The sequence below is a fragment of the Bubalus bubalis genome, chromosome 23 (assembly GCF_019923935.1).
Source record: "Bubalus bubalis isolate 160015118507 breed Murrah chromosome 23, NDDB_SH_1, whole genome shotgun sequence".
NCBI classification, from domain to species: domain Eukaryota; kingdom Metazoa; phylum Chordata; class Mammalia; order Artiodactyla; family Bovidae; genus Bubalus; species Bubalus bubalis.
Genome location: NC_059179.1, coordinates 38,227,063 through 38,247,994, shown reverse-complemented (window position 1 = coordinate 38,247,994; position 20,932 = coordinate 38,227,063). Strand labels below are relative to the sequence as shown.

At 37.8% G+C, this 20,932-nt stretch overlaps 1 protein-coding gene across 2 annotated transcripts in view; it reads left to right on the top strand.

Annotated features, from left to right (window-relative positions):
* Positions 1–9,152, top strand: part of RAB11FIP2 (RAB11 family interacting protein 2) — a 43,455-nt gene extending 34,303 nt beyond the window's left edge. The window contains exon 5 of one of the 2 annotated variants that reach the window (XM_006043221.3): positions 4,785–9,152. In XM_006043221.3, the coding sequence (XP_006043283.1) occupies positions 4,785–5,012 (228 nt within the window). In that variant the 3' untranslated portion in view covers positions 5,013–9,152. The remainder of the gene's footprint in view (positions 1–4,784) is intronic. The other variant, XM_025274197.2, reaches the window with a different exon arrangement.
* Positions 9,153–20,932: the final 11,780 nt, after the last annotated feature.

The following is a 20,932-nucleotide window of genomic DNA, read 5'->3' as shown; positions in this document are numbered from 1 at the left end:
TTTATGTTGAAGATTATAAGATGTTTGAAGTAATTTACATTAAGTTCTCCAATAATAGCCATGCACTAAGTTATATTTTTTCCCCCTTCTGGACGTAGTATTTTGTAATTAAGTTTGTATGTCTTACATGCTGGTGCCAACACCTGTCTGTGAAAGCGCAGTGTTTAAACAGGAGCAGTAGCCAGTTGAAAGGGCAGTGTGAGCTCTTTAAGGCCTAATTAAGAACTGAAAGGGAGATGAAGGGAGTAGGACAAAAGATGTGAAAGTAGCTGAGATGATATTCCCAGAGCAAAGTTCCTCATTAGAACAATAATGAGATGATCAGAGAATGCCAAGCCTTCATCTTATCTCTCTCTCTCTCCTCTAGTTGCTTTGGATGTCAGTTAGTACCCCACCAATATTTGGTTACCAGGACAACCTTTCTTTAAATCTTCAGTTATTTTGAGTCTTGATAATTTGCTTTTGTTGAAATTTAAATATTGTAAAAAATATACATTTCCTAATTTAAGAGGCTAGACTATGAGTAAAGTAAAAATAGATCACTAGTAATTCTCAAAGTCGTTTGCACAAGTTATTTAAAATTCCAGTTAGAAAGCTTCATGTAGTAATTCTTTTCTCTCACCAATACCTATTTTCTTATATCTGCATATGGAAATTTTTAACAGAGGTCAGGTAGTAATAAAAAAGATTGGTTATGAAAGAGGAATAGAGGAGAAAAATTTACATTAAATTTCAATATAAGAAGACATCTTAAAAACATATGTGCCATCTATATGGAGTGCTAGAGGAAAAAAATTGAGTACTTAGGAGGCCTGTGTTAAGTTATTTGAGTCTTTACCAGTTTGGAGGTTTCTCAATTTTAGCTTTTCCAAAAATAGTATTGAAAGTATCTTTTGAAAAAATAATTTATTTTTATATTTGCCTGAGAGTTCTTAAGCAAAATAATTTTTGAAACTAGAAAATATTTTTTATTTCCTATTGTATGCATTAATCTTTATTTTATTTGGAATTATATAAAAAACAGAAAGATAGTTGTATTTATTGAGTATATTTAGTCAATTAAGAATCTTATGCTTAAAATTAGGTTTACATGATTTTCAAATACAAGATAAATCTGGAGCTAGGCATAAAACTTTTTAATTATTTTATTCCAGAACATAATTTATAGTACATGTGTTTCTAAGATTTTTGTTTTTTTTGGCATAGAAACTTGATAAAGAAATTTGGGGTAAAATTTTCACATAAAAGGACAAATGGAAAATTTATTGAAAAGCTCAGAAGTGTATTTCCAAGATGATTGTGAAGAGAAGAATAAGCCAGTTAGTGGATTTGTATATTCTAGATTATGGCTATAAAGTATTAAACAATATTGTGGGATAATAATTGATTATTTTGAGAGATTAAATTTTAGATTGACTTGTATTGTGGCATGATTTAAGCTACTTATGTCAAAATAAAAGAATTTGCTGATATTTTTAATCCCCGTTTTAGAGAAATGTTAAAAATTTAGCTACATTCTCTGGTAGTGCTGGTATAGTGTTAAATGTAACAATATAAATGATTTTCTAAGTGTATATTATCACTTAATTAATTTGGAGAAATCAGTTCATAAATGTATAATTTGATTAAGAGAGGCTCAATCTGACACTATTACTATGTTAAATTAAGAAAAAAAGTAAAATAATCAATTGATAATGAATCTCATTTAATTTCATTAATCCCTGCAGTTCTCAGAAGAACAGCTATTTTTCAGTAAATGTTGTATTAGAAAAATGAAATCACATTAGTTGGACATTATTTTTTTTTTTTTAATGCAGTTCAGAAAAATCACTTTGTAGACCAGGAGATGTTAGAGTTGAAAGGGAACTTGGAGAACGTCTCATTTATGAGAGAAGGAAAAGTGAGACCTATGTGGGTTTCTGTCTCAAATTTGTACAGAATTACTTTGGTTAAAGTAAGAGAGTAGCTTATTTTCAATTAACGTTTTAAATATACTTACCTCTATGGTATTTCTTACCTTTTTTTTTTTTTTTTTTTCAGAAACATGCGTAGTGTAATAAATGTCAATAAGAATGTGTTTAGAAAATTATAACTTTTATATCTCTAGACTACTTACAACCAATTAGATAAACGTATAAATATGTGTGTGTACTTACTCTAACAAAAGGTTAATTGCTCTGAAAGAGAAGAAACTACAAAATAAACCAGCATATCTCTAGAATTGTCCCTTTGTTGTAGTAAAACAATATTTTGAAATGTTTGGGGGACAAAGATAGCACAACTCATAAAGTTGTATCTGTACCAGTTTCTAACGGTAAAATACATTATTTTTAATATGTTTAACAGAATTTAAACTTACTTCCTTTTAGCATCCTTTCTATTCTGTTAATCTAGTAGAGACTCTTACTAACTTTTGTCTGTACTATTAAGTGGGGGCTTCTTAGGTGGCGCAGTGTTATCCACCTGCCAATGCAGGGGACTCGAGTGTGATCCCTGGCTTGCGAAGATCCCCTGGGCTAGGAAAATGGCAACCCACTCCAGTATTCTTGCCTGGAATATTCCATGGACAGAAGAGCCTGGCGGGCTCCAGTCCATGGGGTCACAAAGAATCAGACACAAGTGAGAATGCCTGTACCACATACTGTTAAATAACTTTGTAATTAACCATGGTCCCTCCAAATGGTCTTACCCACTGCTATACCATTTTGCTAGAATTTAGCTTTACTCATCTTTCCTCTCTTCCACAGCCTTCAGTAGGCTCTGTTTCCCATAGCACTAAGTCTGATAGCATTAGACATCCTTGATGGCCTGTTTGGAACCCACCATTTCAACTTCTGTCTGTCTCTGTGCCCTGCCCTGAACCTTCTTTCCCAGCCGTACTCTGCTGATCACCTTTATTGACCCCTGGGCCTTGAGCTTTGTTTCCTCCTTTGAACAAGCAGAGCCCACTGCTTGAGATTCCCATATGCATTTGTACCTTCCAGAATCTTTGAAGGTCTAGTGCAAGCTGTGTCTTCTCTAAAACACCTTAGGGATTTTGTGGCTTGGAGAAGTTTTCAGCCCAGAACATTTTTTTGCCTTTATCCTAGCTAGAGAAGGGAGTGTGCTTGGCTAACACAAACATACTGGCATCTGTGCTCTTGCTTATGCCCCTGGTGCAGCACTCACAGGGGCTGGGGGAGAAGGCGATGAAAAGCTACACTTTGACTTTACTGATGAAAACTCTTGGATGCATAGCAAATTAAAATAGATGCTAAAAAATGAATACAAATTTAATTTCTATGACAAAAAAAAAAGACCTATCTATATTTATCAGTCCTGGTTCTCAGTCCTCTACTGAATAGATTAGATACTGTTAGTCCTTAAGAGCAAGGTCCATTTCCTCAGGATTTTAGTGTATTTGCTTTAAAGCCAAAAGGAAATGTTTGGAAAGAAAGTGATGAACACCAATTCCAGTCATTGAATGTAGTGATAGAAGTGTATATAAAATGCCATAAAGATCGCTACTTTACATTTTGCATAATGAAAAATCTCAGTATTACACACTTTAAATAGATGATACAGTGCTTTTTTGATGAAATTCCTGAGAAATACTTTCTATTAATATTAGGATGCTTTATAATAAACATTAATCAGTGCCTTTTTGGCTTATGTTTTACCTTTGTGTTAAAAGAATTTTCACCAACAGAATAAGATTAAACAAAATAAGTGAAGTGGAAGACAGTGCAGATATACTAATCTTGTTAGCATGATAGTGGTGGAACTCTGAGTTTCCTGACAACCAGGGCAAAAAGGGAAATAAATTATACAGGTTTTAGTACTGGGAGGAGAAAAATAGACTAGTTTCTCAGAGGAGGAAAAGGTCTATTTGCCTATAAGTTAAAATAATAGTTATTCCCATGGAGCTTCTTGCAAGGGTTGCCCATGGATTTATAATTATTATATACTATTATTACATAATATTATTATATAATAGTATATAGTAGTTCTGAACACCAGCCACATTTCATAACAAATATCTAAAGCCGAGTTGATAATGCTGTTTCTTATAACCATCTTCAATAAAGAGGCAAAGGCATAACATTAAACTCTAGTTGGGTGGAAGCAATTCCATGAGAACTAAATTAATGTCCAAAGGTCTAGTTTTCAATAGCGTCTTATATTTCCTACAGTTGATTCCTACAGATCTTTTGGTTTCGTCTTCTTAAATTATATTTATTATAGAACATTTTATCTGTTAATCTAATCTTAAATTATATGGTCATTTATTAACACTAGGATATTTGTACACAGTGTAAAAAATGGTTTTAGAAGAATTTAGAGTTGTAATCAAGGTGTGGGTACATCTGCTCTAGTCCTTTCCTGAGAACTGGCTGCTAATAAGTTGCTTCGGTTGTGTCCGACTCTGTGCGACCCCATAGACGGCAGCCCACCAGGCTCCCCCGTCCCTGGGATTCTCCAGGCAAGAACACTGGAGTGGGTTGCCATTTCCTTCTCCAGTGTATGAAAATGAAAAGTGAAAGTGAAGTTGCTCAGTCGTGTCTGACTCTTCGAGACCCCATGGACTGCAGCCTACCAGGCTCCTCCGTCCATGGGATTTCCCAGTCAAGAGTACTGGAGTGGGTGCCGTTGCCTTCTCCGGAGAACTGGCTAGACATGCTGTGAACTGTCGCACGGGTTCTCGCCAAGGATAGGGACGAGGGTTTGAAAAAAGTTGAAGTTCAAAATAGTTCATCATCTGCCCCTGATACTCTATTGAAGTGACCGTCTTCATCCTATTCTAGGAGAGCAACCCCTTTGATGCCACTGCAGGCTATCGCAGTCTGACCTACGAGGAGGTACTGCAGGAGCTGGTGAAACACAAGGAGCTCCTGAGGAGGAAAGACTCGCACATCCGGGAGCTGGAGGACTACATCGACAACCTCCTGGTCAGGGTGATGGAGGAGACGCCCAGTATTCTCAGAGTGCCCTACGAGCCGTCCAGGAAAGCTGGCAAATTCTCCAATACTTAACAAGCCAGTGGTACTGCATTTATAATCGGGGGCGGGGGCAGGAGGAGGGAAGGAGAAAAGAAGGAAGAAAGAGGACGAAAAATAGAAAAGCTTGGTACTGAAAAAGAGACCACGCTATCAGGTTTCATTACGTACTCTCCTTCATTGTGAAAAATTATTTCACCTGTAAATATTAGCAGGGACTATCAAGAGTGACCTTTGAAGTGAGCTCAATAATTTAAACCTTTAAAGTGAAAATGGGCCAGATTCTCGTGAATAAGCCGTTCCTTAGGATTCACTTAGGTGCTGGTGCTGGCCCACTAATCTCTCTTAGACCTAGAAGTATCTTCAGAAGTACATGACGTATTCCTCAGGAACAGGTTTCTCGTAAAGCAAAATTGAAACTGTGGTTGGTTTCTCAGAAGTCAATTTATAGACATTTAGCTGCAGGAGTACTGATCATTATAAACACTACTAAAAAAAAAGGTTTCATATTTTATATACATTTATGTGTACATGAATATCTAGATGTTCATGTATCTTTGTATGTAAAATACGTGCATATACCTCATATATACGTGTGTTTTTAGAACATTTAAAAACAACTGATTGCCTCTAAAATTATAGGATACCAATTAGGGTTTCTTAATCTGGAAATATATGTGTGCTCTGTCGATGCAAAACAAATCAGCATTGCTATTAATACTCTAAATGGTTTGTTATAGAGAAGCTGCTTCAAATCACTCTTGACTATATGAACCTTGGTTTCAAAATAAGCTGCTACTATATATTATTCTACCATCAGATCCTTTCTCTTTTTCCAAAATAATGACCCAAAGTCCCTTTTTAAAGAATGATGTATTTTAGGAAACTTCATTAACTTCACAACAGCATGAGTTTTTTAAATTAGTTTTTTGTCGTAATATCTGAGCTTTGTTTAAGCCTTAAGCAGAAGATAAGCAAATGTGATTTGTTTTGTTGAGATTTTGAATGTCTTTAAAATACTATCAAAGAAAATATTAGGAAGTTATATCTGAAGATAATTTGGGGGGGAGTGGGTGATCATTCTGATGCCTGATAACCCAGAGCAATGAGCAAATTCTAGGAATGATGAATTAGGCTTGGTTTCAAGTTACATAAATAATGGAACAGATGGTTGCATTTGGGTTCTGAACCACAGTAAGATTTACTAAAGGAGGGGTGAGTTCTTAGAACAGATCTTTACTAGGATGACAATTTATACTGTTCCACATACTTAAAACCCTTTAAAAATAAATCAGTATCACAAAACTGTATGCTAACTTTTTTTAAAGTCTGCTCCCCCAGAATGTTGACTGCTTTCATGAATTTTCTTTATATATTTGTACAAAATTAGTCTTTAAAGTGAAAACAGTGATATAAAAATTTTACTAATCATCTGCTGCTCGTTTTTTAACTTTAAAAGTCTGAAATACATACTGTGTAATACTGAAATCTGTTTCTTCTAAAGGAAATTTACAATGAAAAGTTCACCTGTATAAGGAGACATGTATTCCCCAATCTTTTACCAAATACATTTTTGTCTAATATTTGTCTCTACTAAGACTTCATTGAGAGTTAAATAACAAAGCACATGTAATTGTTTTGCTCAGTTTTAATATTTTGAATCAGATAATACTTGGCCAAGTTTATATTCATAAGCTAAAATTCCTTATTATTTTTATTTTTCTGAATTGCTTTAGTTTTCCTATGAGAGCACAAATTTTGAAATTCTGAAAAAAAATCCCAAATGTTAATACAAAAAATAATTTTTAATATGAGGAAAAAGAGAAGGAAAAATAGCTCTTTCCAACTTTTTCCTTCACTTCTCAATTTCTGTAGTAAACCTCACAGTCTGGTGTAAAATTTTATTCTCTCATTTGAGGTCTTGGTACTTATTTTTTAACATGGTGCCATTTTTAGTTAACATTTGTTAAATGTTGCACAATTCTTAGTTTTTCTTTTCGTATAATCAAGGCTCTTCTTACACTTTTAAAAAGTATTAGAATCCATGTGTTTTCAGTATTATGACATTATCTGCAGATATTTTAATATGCTTTGGCCAAATTTACTTTCTATAGAATGACCCACGATACCAATGTTGTACTGGGGATATGTTTTATGTAAACAAAGCTCATGAAAAAGTATGATTCAGGGACTACTATTTTTTTAATGAGGAAATTCATTTTTAAGGAGAGAATCTTGGCCTGTGTGAAAACTGTTAAGGATTAGACTTATCCTTGGTGAATGATTTGGCTATAACTGCATCAATATTTTTATCTTTTATTCTGAGACAAGAGCTGTATTGAAAACTGAATCTGCATTTATCACTGCCTGAAATGTTCTTTTCTGATGTTTATGAACTTTCTTTCATTCATGACCTAGAGTCAGACTTACTCTGTATTTTCATAATCAATTCGTCAATATAATGAACTAAAAACGAAAAGTAAAAATGAGCTCCTGAGTACACATGCCAGTGTTTCCTGTGTTTGTGAGTGGAAGTGCAAGTGGAGGAGTATTAATTTCTAGCATTGTAGAAAAAAGGCCAAAAGATCACAGTAGTTTATTTTTCCAAACTGTAACTTTTAAGTATTAAAATGGTATGTTTTTTTAGTAACTTAGACATGGAAATAAAACATATATACTCATTAATGCACAGCACAATAGACTTATAGACAGAGATTACTTCTGCTTTTATGCTTAAAAAAGGCATGCTCAAAAATATTTCCACAAAAAAGAGGATTCTTTTTTTAATTGCAGTGTTTGTGATAGTCTCAAACCTGTCTTAAGCTAACACAGTTCTGTTAATGTAATTAAAAATGCCTCTGCTAATATTTTTTAAATAGTGTAGTTATACAACCAGCTCCCCTCCAAATTCTAAAATTCAGCTACAAAGTATTGAACATACACTCCTACCACTTAGGCTTCAAGTTCATTTATTGAATACCAGGGAGTAAATCTTAGAATTGTATATAAAATAACATGTCCCCCATTCACAACTCTTTTAAGTATTGCTTTTTGCTGCTGTATTCTGCATTGAGCCTAGTTCTGCCATCCTCCCATGAATGTCGTATTATCCATAGATTATACATAACTATGTCTGTTGCTTTTAACAGCAAATGAAGATTTTGTTGTAATTTTCCAGCTGTGAAAATGTTGCCCGGTATTTAAAGGGGTTTCATGAATGGAAACCTAAAGTAAAACTCAGCTCGTTAGTGACAGACTTGCTTTCTTCTCATCCTTCACCAACTCCTCCACCCTCGTAAGAGTGCTTATTCTTCAGCAAAGAGAGCTCAAAAAAAAAAAAAGGAAAAAATTGCTGCCTTTAATGTATCAATTGTTACACTAGAGCTTTTATTTTCTTCTGTAGCTTTTTAGAAAAAGCAGCCTACCCTGGATTTGCAAAACAAGGTGAAACTTTCTGATGTCTGTGTGCTCATATGTCTTATAGATACGGTTGGTGTCACTCGTGTGTGTAAGTGAAATAGGAAGCATGCTCATTTCCTCGATCTCTTTGAAGTAAAAGGAGAAGGATCGCAGTGCTGCTGGCTCATGATTGTAGATGGAAGGGTCTGTCAGCCCACACCGAAAGCCCCCATTTTCACAGATTTATAACTTTAATAATCCAGATGCACTCATTGGAAGTATTTAATATGCAATAGGTAGCACCTTAACTAATTAATCTGCATATGAAGGGTTTTCTGATGTATTTAATAAGAAGTGTAGAAGCTCTTCAAGCATTAAACTAGAGTTGACATTTTATTTCATTTATTTTCCATGTCAAAAAATCCACTCTTATAATGGAACTGAAGTCTGTAACAAATGATACATTGGGCTTATAATACTAACTCTTCTAGGTGGTTTGTATTTTGAGGTACAAAAAAATGCTGCAGATCTAGAAATGTATATATTTAGCAGGTATTTGAAAGATACTAGCATTATTTATAACTGAGGAGTATTACAATTACCAAGGAAAATGCTCTAGTAACTTGTATACATTTTTGCAGGTACAAACTGAAAAGTATGTAAACATTACATAATGTGACAGTTGTGTAATTTATGTAATCTGATGCATGAATCAGAATTTTTATATAATATATGATTATTGGTTTATTATAGTTGATTAAAAGTGTTTAATCTTGATCTGGTTGTCATAATTTCTTATTGTAGATAGAACAGCATGAATATGCATTTGTCCACGAGCCCTCCTTGTCTTCTAAAAATGCAGTACTTGGATGTCTTATCATTTGATGTGTCGCAACAAGGATTCTATAATACCTGCAGACTCATTTCACTATGAAAATAGTTTTGGAAAGTCATTGAGAGAGTGGCTTATACCTCAGCATGGACACTGTTTAGCAGCCCTTCATATATAAATACATCATCCCCTCACAGGGACAGAACTTAACAATTTGGTGGAAAATTACATCTTGAGTGTTTGTGGGAATCTGAGACCTGTACGGAGTGCCTTCTCTTTATGCATTATCTCATTATTCTTCACAACAGCCTTCTAAGGTAAGGACTGTACAGGCTTTCAGAGGAAATCGAAGATGATTAACAGAATATCTACTTCTGGAACCCAACAGTAGACTACAGTTGGCCGTCCCGTAGCATTTCTCACCACTGTTTTTAGTCTAGGTCTTGGTAAAGACCACTAACTCCTGCCCACTTCCAGCCTTCTCAGCCTGCAGTGCAGGTATACGACACCTGTCCATCCCAGGCAGCAGGAATGCCATCCAAGGACAGCAGGACTCGAAGGGTGTGGGATGATGGTGGGTATGGCAGGATGTTGAGTGGTTGTATTCTAGATGAGACGTGATCCACACATCGTAGTTGTGATGGTAAGGAATAGGGAGTTCTCTGCAGACAGAATACCTTCCTCACCCCTAGCTGTCCTCAGTTTTAGAGGTCCATATAATGTATCTCGTCACCTCCTCTAGTATTTCTCCAGGTCATTCCCCTTTCTGCCTGTCCCTAGCACTCACATTTATTTTCCTTAGTCTACTGAGACAGATATTTGGGGTAATTTGGGAGTAGAGAGTTGTTATTCTGTTGAAGTGGTTATTTTCCATGTAGGTTTGCTCTATTGCAGTGCCTCTAAGAAATGTTTTTGTTCAGCTTTTCAACTAATAAGCTTGTAGGATGCCCAGCATTCTACATTTGCCCCTAAATGATTTTATATGATAACACAAAAGTCATATTTTCACATTTTTATGATTGTACAAATGTTTACAAGCCACATTCTTATATACCTATAATTACATGAACTAGAAGTGCTTGATTCTGTTCTTATACCCCTAAAATTTTATTCTTGAAATTTTAAGGGTTTCATCATCTGTTAGACATACTCAAAAGTCGGTAAGAAGCATGAAATCTAATTCTCTCTCAGAGGTATTCAGTGGTGTGTTGTCAAGTGTGAGATATGGTCCACTTTTTTAATAATATGAGAACCAAAGTTTGAAAATGATTAAAAAAAAACTGGAGGGGAGTAAAGATGGTCACTATTCTCTCGTGCTCTGGTGAATGACAGTGTCTGAGACAGAGATTGTGGTTATTTACAGTTCCCAGCAAACTTTTTCATTTATACCACAACCTTGGTGCAGGGCCTGTAAACTGAAATGTTTATAGAGCCGGATAGATGTGGTGGAGGAGAAGGCAGGCCAGGGGCAGGAGAGGGGGGGTTACTGGGAACAGTGGCAGTGTGGGAGAGCTGAACTGCTCAGCCCCAGCTCGTGGTGGCCAGATAGAAATGAACGTGAGGCCAGGGTTGCTAAACCTGATCGTCTCAGGGACTGCTGACAGTACACATTTTTATGTGAGATATGATGTCCAAATGTTAGTAACTGGTTCTTAAAAAAAAACTGCAGGCCACTAGTACAGTCTTCCTAAGTGAATCTCTATTTTTTTTTTTTTTTGAATTAAAAAGTATTTTTAACTGCACCAGCACAAGTGAAATCTTAGTTCCCCTACCTGGAATTGAACTGGTGCCCCCTGCATTAGAAGCACAGAGTCTAAACCACTGGATCTTTGGGGAAGCCCAGTGCATCCCTATTTCTGATGTACCACTATCATAATCATCAAAACAGTGCAGAGTGTACTTGTTTACTTCACGCACAGATGATCTTGTGTTTAATCAAAACCTGACTTGGCCAAGGGGCATGCGGGGCCCGTGTGATGTGGAACCACAGCTCAAGACTCGGGCGGGAGGCGGGAGGTAGCTTTCAGTGACTGTAAAGTTTCAGTTACGTAAGATGAGTCAGTTCTAGAGATCTGCTGTGGAGCATGGTGCCTCCAGATAACAATACTGTATTGTGCACGTAGAATCTGTTAAGAGGGTAGAGCTCATGTGAGATGTTCTTACAGCAGTAAAGAAAAAGCCTTTCTCAGGTACACCTGCCCCTGAGCCTGGCAGTACAGGTAATCTGACTGACAGTCCACGGACTGCTGCTCTGGTGATTAGAGCCTTCCAGAATGTTAACCTAGGAGCTGACACAGGCCCCTTTGTGGTAACTATGACTTTTCAGTGTCATTTATGATGGTCTTGCCTTTTGGTAAAAACTCTAAGTATCCCAGTGGTCAGTTTAGCACATAATACTGCCCTGTGTTAAGGTCATACCACATATGGTATGTGACAGCTTCCAGTCGTCTAAAGTCAGTGTGCTGTGTGTGATGTGATTTGGGGATGTAAAACACATTTTTCTGTTGAAATACAGTGGTCCTTGATTCCATAGTCTCTTTGATTTTGTACATCAGCAGGTTTAAAATTCTACTGTACTTTTAAAGGAGTTGGCCAACCAGATCTGGAAAGCTGGTTGATGAGATCACTAGTTCTCAAAGTGGTGTCCCCAGAGCAGCAATGGCAGTAGCACCTGGGAACTTGGAAGAATGCAGAGTCTCAGGCCCAATTCCAGACCCACTTCATTAGAAAATCCGGGGACAGGACCCAGAAAGCTCTATTAACAAGAACTGCAGGTGGTTCAAATGCATATTCAAATCTGAGTACCACTGAGATAGAGACCCACTCCCTTTTTTCTTAATGTATTTTAAGAGAATTTTTTTTTTTTAACTTAAAGCAACTTTCCTTGCCAGTCCTGAATTTATTTATGAACATGTTTTGGTTGGTTTTCTGTTTTTTTTTCCTAGTTTTTTGATGATGTGAATATTTTGTGTTTTAAAGAAACTTGTCTGACGAAACTTAATACAGATAGACTGCTTATAAGATATGCACAATACATTATGCAGAATACATAGTTCATACTGCTGATGCTTCTAAATGATTGTTGTGCATTAAGATTTGCTGTTGTGATGGGGAAGGCAAAAATGCACACAGGCCTTAATGTGAAACTGCCAGAGTGCCTGCCTTTGTTCTGATGTGGTAGCCAAGCTTGATTCAGGAGGGCATCCTTCTCAGCCCCACAGACGTCTGGAAAAGTGAGGTACAAGATATTAGCGTAGAAAGGAAACAGAACGCAGCCACATATGGAGTGCAGTAGAATAAAGTTTTTGAAGGTATGTATGAAATTGGGCAGTGAGCCTTGATGCAAGTGAAGCCAACTTGTGACCTGAAGGTGAGGGGTTTTATTTAACAGGCACTTTGTAACTTTGTAGTTATAATCATTTTGTCAAATCGTTCATAAAAAGCTTACATTATTTTCACAATCAAAACTGAGTCGAGTTCTTATGTCTGGGGAAATCGAGAATGAAATGTAAGAGTCTTGTTAGATCTTGCATCAGATTCTGGAAACGTTGGATGATTAGGAAAAGACCATTAGTGATTAGGAAAAGACCATTATGTACTAGGTTGAAAATAACAATTTAAAATAAGGTTAGTGTGAGGGGGGGCGCTTCCCAGGTGGCTCAGTGGTAAATAATCTGCCTGCAATGCTGGAGCTGCTGCTGCTAAGTTGCTTCAGCAATGCTGGAGACCCAGGTTCATCCTTGGGTCAGGAAGATCCCCTGGAGAAGGGAATGTCTACCCACTCCAGTATTTCTGCTTGGAGAATTCCATGGACAGAGGAGCCTGTGGGGAGCTACAGCTAATGGGGTCGCAAGTCGGACAAGACTTGAGCGACTAACACTTTCTTTCACATGTGAAAGAGAAACATTCAGTAGCAGGATATTTCATTGGTTTTTATCCCTCGATGGAATAATGGCTAGAAAGTTAAGAGTGTAAAATGGATTCAAAGACATCTGTACACTGGCAAAAGTTACCTGGTTTTTTGGTCTTTTGGTTTCAATCATCACACAAACCCTCAGTGGAAACTAGTGCCAACCACTAGATTAGTCTCTTGCAGAAAAGGAGCTAGAGAGCATAGGTCATTAAAATCACAGCTGATTATTCTGAATTCTCAACTTGAACCTGCGCTTTGAACTTCCTTCAGCAAAATTTTGCTAAAGTTGGGCAAATGGTTACAAATTGACTTATGAATTTCATTTCCTTTCCTAGTTCGGAGAAGGCAATGGCACCCCACTCCAGTACTCTTGGCCTGGAAAATCCCATGGGTGGAGGAGTCTGGTGGGCTGCAGTCCGTGGGGTTGCACACGGACACTACTGAGCAACTTCACTTTTCACTTTCATGCATTGGAGAAGGAAATGGCAACCCACTCCAGTGTTCTTGCTTGGAGAATCCCAGGGATGGGGGAGCCTGGTGGGCTGCCGTCTATGGGGTCACACAGAGTCGGACACGACTGAAGCGATTTAGCAGCAGTAGCAGCAGCAGCAGCAGTTAGGAAGGAGGCATTAATGAGGGGGAAATGGCAGAGAAGCCTGGAGAATTGGATGGAGAAAGCAGGAGTAGGCCAGGCTCATAGGAAAACTAGTTGCCAACCTCAGGTTAATTTAGGTTATAATCTGAAACTGTATAGGACTAGCACTTCTTTTAAGAAATAATTCGTCATAAACAGTTGACCGATCCAATAGCAGTATTGAATGTTTTATGTTTACATTTAAAGATTTTTTATTAATATACTGTTATTGAACATCTTTCATGATTTGTAAGCTGTAAAATATTTTAATCCTTGACTCATTTGTTTACCAAGCTCTTCACTTAATGCTATATAATATGTAGCACTTGAAGCCATCTGTTAGGAATACTTAAAAATACACACACTGTGAAGATATGCACAGCAAATAAAGCAGAAAACACATGAAATATTCAGGAAGAGTTTGTGAGGACAATCCTTGTATTTTAATTAAAAAAAATAAAATGTCGGAAATTTAGCAGTAAGTCTTTACAAAAATGAAGCTCTTTTCTTATTCTGGGCAAATTACTTTGCTGACTGGCATTCTCAGTTCTCAGTTCAGTCGCTTGGTCGTGTCTGACTCTTTGCGACCCAATGGACTGCAGGATGCCAGGCTTTCCTGTCCATCAGCAACTCCTGGAGCTTGCTCAAACTCATGTCCATTGAGTCAGTAATGCAATCCAACCATCTCATTCTCTGTCATCCCCTCCTCCCGCCTTCAGTCTTGCCCAGCATTACAGTCTTTTCCAATGCTGCTGCTGCTGCTGCTAAGTCGCTTCAGTTGTGTCCGACTCTGTGCAACCCCATAGACGACAGCCCACCAGGCTCCCCCATCCCTGGGATTCTCCAGGCAAGAACACTGGAGTGGGTTGCCATTTCCTTCTCCAATGCATGAAAGTGAAAAGTGAAAGTGAAGTCGCTCAGTCGTGTCCGATTCCTAGCGACCCCATGGACTGCAGCCTACCAGGCTCCTCCATCCATAGGATTTTCCAGGCAAGAGTACTGGAGTGGGGTGCCATTGCCTTCTCTGCTTTTCCAATGAGTCAGTTCTTTTCATCAGATGGCCAAAGGATTGGAGCTTCAGCTTCAGCATCAGTCCTTCTAATGAATATTCAGGACTGATTTCCTTCAGGATTGACTGGTTGGATCTCCTTGCAGTCCCAGGCACTCTCAAGAGTCTTCTCCAGCGCCACAGTTCAAAAGCATCAATTCTTCAGTGCTCAGCTTTCTTTATAGTCCAGTTCTCACATCCATACATGACTACTGGAAAAACCATAGCTTTAACTAGATGGACCTTTGTTGGCCATGTCTCTGCTTTTTAATATGCTGTCTAGCCTGGTCATAGCTTTTCTTCCAAAGAGCAAGCATGTTTTAATTTCATGACTGTAGTCACCATCTGCAGTGATTTTTAAGCCCAAGAAAATAAAGTCTGTCTCTGTTTCCACTGTTTCCCCATCTATTTGCCATGAAGTGATGGGACCGGATGGCATGATCTTAGTTTTCTGAATGTTGAGTTTTAAGCCAGCTTTTTCACTCTCGTCTTTCACTTTCATCAAGTGAATCAATGCTGAGTGACATTTTCATCAGTGCTGAATGGCATTAAGATGTCACTTCGACTTTAAGTGAATAGATTTTAAATAAAAATATTGGCATTAGTACTGATTAGAATTGTGCTTCTGTGCTTCCTTCACTAAGTGTGAAAAGTTACTGCAGAGTACCAGCAGCAGCTGTGTGGGAACCAGGACAAGCAGGCTGCTCTGTGAAGTGGACCAGAGAGGGAAACCATGACTAGGACAACCTGGGTGTCTTGGGGTCATCCCTGGAGGACAGGTTTGGGAGGAGCATCAGATTAAATTTGGTAGTCTTGGAAACAGTAAGCTGGGTGCTGGAGGGAACTTTAATCCGGTTGAAGCTATTTGTTTCTTTCCTCTGAATTGGTGAAGGATGGGGGCAGGTTGGCACCATGGGTGGGTCTCCCCAGAGCAAGGGAGCTTGTGAAAAATTGATAGCTTTTCTCAGCCACTCAGCTGCCTGTAGATACCTGGATTCTTAGTTAACCCACCTGTTAGCCAGGAGTGGTTCTAAGGAGGTTCGCTCACTCCAGGAGGCTTCCTATTTAAGGGTCACACCACCTGATGAACTATCTAGCCTAGACACCTGTCATGATGCTGCTTGCCTCTAAAATGTGCTAGAATGATATCTTTGTGGGACAAAATTTAGTCCCCCACCCCAGGCCACAGGAGTGCCTTGCCAATGGTAAATCTTAATCCTGTTGCTCACCCTTCAGCCCTGCCTTCTCTGCTTTCAACTCTTGTGTCCTAATGTCTAAATCAGATGTCCTCAAAATTAAACCTTCTCTTTGTTTAGTGACTGTTATCTTTTGGTGTCGCAATAGTAGGAGTGACCTCACTCATGGGTGTTCCCCAAACACAATTGTCAAAGCCTTAAGAAGACCACAGCAATCGACCACATCTTAATTTCTGATTAACTATGGCATAGAACTCACTATTTTTAGATACTAGCTTATTTCCACCTTTTGTCTGATCCTTACTCTTTTCAACATGATTTCAGACACTAGGTATTTTTTATTATCCACCTAAAGTAGGTTGGGACTATCCCTTCTGTTGATTTCCACAGACTGGCTAATCATTTTATTTATTTTTTTTAGTTTGATGCATGCTTTAATTAAAAAGCATGTTGTTGTGTCCTGCAGTAGAAAATACAACTGTTCACACATAAAAGAATGTTTCTTTAAAAAAGCATAATTTTCAGTTCTTTCAATAACAATACCTTTTCCATGTGTTCTCGCTGAGCATGACCATTATGTACTACAGTCAATCATCTTACAAATGCCTTTTATTTGTCTGTGCATTAAATTCTTCCTATTTGCAGAAGAAATCATATTAAATAGGCTTCACCTACATTTCTCTTCCATTTGGCAATCACTAGTGGTTAGCTTTCCTGAATAACTAAATGAATTTCAGAAAGTACATCTAAATGGTAAATTTATTCCCACCTTTATTATTTTAATATCCATATTTCTTTGCACTGACTCATTTATTTCATCGTTTTGAATTGTATGTATCTTTGTGCTGTGCTGTGCTTAGTTGCTCAGTTGTGTCCAACTCTTTTAACCCTGTGGACTGCAGCCCACCAGGCTCCTCTGTCCATGGGGATTCTCCAGGCAAGAATACTGAAGTGGGTTGCCGTGCCTTCCTCCAGGGGGTCTTCTCATCCCAGGGATCAAACCCAGGTCTCCCGCATTGCAGGCGGATTCTTTCCTGCCTGAACCACCAGGGAAGCCCAAGAATACTGGAATAGGTAGTCTACCCCTTCTCCAGGGGATCTTCCCAACTGAGGAATCGAACTGGGGTCTTTTTCATTGCAGGTGGATTCTTTACCAGCTGAGCTAGGAGGGAAGCTCATATATCTTTGTAAATCACCTCAAACCTCTTGTGGGATGAGACATCATATGAATGATTTTTTTTTTCTGGCATTTCTTCTACTGCATGCAAAGTGCTCTATCTGAGCTTTGCTGACCTCCAGCAATCTGCAGTCTTGTGCATTTATTTGTCTATGTTTTTAAGTCTACTAGTAATTTAAAAAATATATACAAAGAATATATAGCCTCTCTAGCCGTTGTAGCCCTGACATTGATGTAGCACAGTGCCTGGTATTTAGTTGGTACTCAATAAATATTTTTTGAGTTGAGTGATCAGATGATTTTTTAAGGTGCATATGGTTGTTATGAATATCTGTTATAAACAGTGATGTTATCTCCTGAGGAAGCCAACTCCTTTGAAATGAATAAAAGCAAGGGTTTTTAACAAGCAGTGGAAGTTGAATCTAGAGGAGAAATGATTACTACCAAAACCTTGACAGTGTAAACTGGGAACAGGCAGAAATAAATGTTCATTTTAAATTACAGGCAGTCTACCAAAATGTAAGAAGCAGCTTCTTCAGCCGTTCCCTGACTTTAGTAAGAGCTTGTCATCAGGCACTCTCGCTGTTTGTTTGCTTGTGTACACTCCCTAATATCTGTATGCAAGCCCAACAGAACCAAATGGCTGCTCACCTTTGGTGCCGGCTCCCTCTTACAGGCCATGTCACACTCCAGGTCCCGAGTAAGAAGAGCCTGTTAGAGGAGGAAGGGGAGGAAAGAGCCAAGTGGCTGGTGCTTTGAAATATGGTGTAAGAAGATTTTACTTTTTTGTTGTATATGATTTGGATGGCAGCATGCTGAGATTTTAATTATCTGTACTTTAAAATACTGCAACCATGGCTATTATAAAAACACTTTCCATTGTCCTTGATGAAAGGAGGAGCTCCCGTTCTCATTTGGCTTATATTTGTAATTAATGAGAGAGAAAGAAACCTTGAGTGGTCCCTAATGGAAACAGGGAGTACATCGATCCACTTCTGTTTAGGAGACTTATGGAAACTCGAGATATAAAAACAGTTTTCTTAATTATATCATGATGCAAAAATGAGCATGATGCATTTTGATGAGAACACCAAGCAAGATAGGCTTTTCTGATTGAAGTGCTTTCTTTAATATACATGTCTTTCATTGAATAGTCAGGAAAAATGAGTCAAGAATAAAACCTCAGGGTAATACGGAAAATAGATTTCATCTTGAGTGTTTAATTGCTCCATCAACAGTTGCCACTGTGTCGAGGAAGTTGGTGAGTCCTACATCTGGACTCTCCCATCCACCCATTGATTCATCCTTCCTTCCATCCTTCCACTCAACCAACCAAATATCTGCTATGTGCAAAGGACTGTTCTAAATGGTAACATAGAGATGAACAAGATGGACAAGTGGAAATAAGATTCTGTTCCATCAATGATGTCAACCTAGGGCTCATGAAGTCCATATGCCCTCCCCACCCCCATTTTTTAAGGAGCATTTTTGAATCTTTTTAAGGACTAGTCAAGTTGAAGCAGCCTGCAAAGTATTCTCAAGTTTATTTTAGCAGCCCCAACTGATTGCACTTGAATATTACCTTCTTGTGAGGGTAGAATTCAAGTCATCTGACAAATACAGATCCTAGAAGTGAGTTAACAGTAGACGTATCTGGTAACATAAAGAACTAATGATGAACTCATGTGCAGTTTTTCCATGACTCTCTTTGTTAACCCATGAGATTAACTTTTTTAGTGTAGTTGAGACCTGGAAGGTATCCCAAGCAAGACTGGAACAAACAAAAAAACACAGCATAATCTCCAGTAACGGACCAATTCTTGCGTAATTAAAGGTAATGATGCAAATAGTCTGTTATCCTTTTCTGCATTGCAGAGAATTCATTTTCCTTCTCCACTTGGACTGCAGCCTTAGTGCTAAGAAATGAAAGATGAATGGGAGTAAATTTCATTTAAGAAAACTTCATCAACATTTATGACACATGAATTTTTGGTTTGGAGAAAAAATAAGTACCATCTGCTGAATGGATTTAGAATTGTATATAAAAGGAATTTTTTTTGCCAGTAGCTTCTAAATTGAATAAACTAACTGAAAAATTTTCATACCCAGGATCTAATGAGTCTGATTTAGCCTTTTAATTGAGAATAATTACCTTCAAAAGATGAAAAACAAACATCAAAGTAATGGGAAAGAGGTGGGTCAGTCAGTAAATAGACTTAAGGCAACTGAATTCCATTTGGGAAAAAAATGCAAGCTCAAATCCATACCTCATTCTTTATACCCAAATTAATTCTATATGGATTAAAATTTTAAACATAAAATATGAGATGTATCAAAACAGCGTGAGAATTTTTTTCTGTCTTGTTTGGTTTACAGTGGAGATGGCCTCTCTATTCACGTCACAATATCTAAAGCTATAAAGGAAAAGATAGATATATTTGACCACAGATGACTTTTGAAACATTTGAACACCACCAAAAAATCCAACAAACAAAATCAGAAGGCAAAAAAGGGGGGGAATACATTGCAGCATAAATGACAGACAAGTTTTGATTTTTCTATAATATAAAAAGCCTTCATATACCCACAAGAAAAAGACCATTCGGAAAATACTCAGCAGGCAAGCAGAAGAAAAATCCAAATAGCCTTATGAACATCTGCAAATTAGAAAAGACAAGGGAGATGCCATGTTTCACCTGGCAGGTGACTCAGCTGTGTTAAAGCACAGGCTTGCCAAGAGAAGGGGTTATTTGAGGTGTAACTTGAAACAAAATCTTTGAAGGGCAATTTTATCATATCTATCAGTATCTTAAATGCACATCCCTTTTGATGTCCAGCAATTTTATTCCGGGAATTTATCTTACAAATATCCTGGAAAGTGTATACCAACATGAATTTTTCAGGATGTTGACTGCAACACTCTTGATAATGACAAAATACTAGAAACTGGCTGCTAGTCAAACACATGATGGTGTCTAATGGAATACTATGCAGCAAGTAAAAAGCATGAGATCCTTGCATAAGCTGGTGTGCCAAAATACCCGATTACCTTGTGAAGTGGTAAGAAAAAAGCAACAGAAAAGTATAGAGAGCACTAGTAATCTGCATTTTAAAATATGTATGGGTATGTATGCATATGTAGGAACATTTCTGGAAGAATATTGAGATGATGGTTACTTCTGAAGAATACAATTGGGTTTGCATAGGAGACAGATTAGTTTCTCACAAATCCTTTTTGGTTTTAGTTTTCTATGCATGTGCCATTTTCAGAATTAAATAAGATACATCTTTTGATTAATTTAGGAATATTTGACTATTAGCCTGATTGTAGACTTTAGCCACCCTTATATAATTTGGGAGTCTGTATCAGAGCCCCAGATAAACCACTGCCCTGCTGAAGTGAGTGGTTCACCATCTGGTCAAGAAGAGGAGTCAGACTCCTCCAGTTGCAAAGCCACCAGCTTTCTCACTCACATCTGGCATCCAGAACACATGGGGCCCTTCCTGTCAAAGCACAGAATCCCTGTGACCCAGGCTCTCCGTGAAGATTGATGCTGCTTCTGCTGGAGAACCACAGGAAGATGCTGCTCATCATGTTTCTTATGATACATTTCTGGTAGAATTCAGTCCAGGAATCTCTTTTTTAATTTTCTGTAGGAGTTGGACTGTGAAGTTCTAGAATTGCCTTTCTTTACCATGTTGCTTTCTTTGCCTGGAATTTTAGCATCAAAATCAGTGTTCCATTCATAGCTGGCTT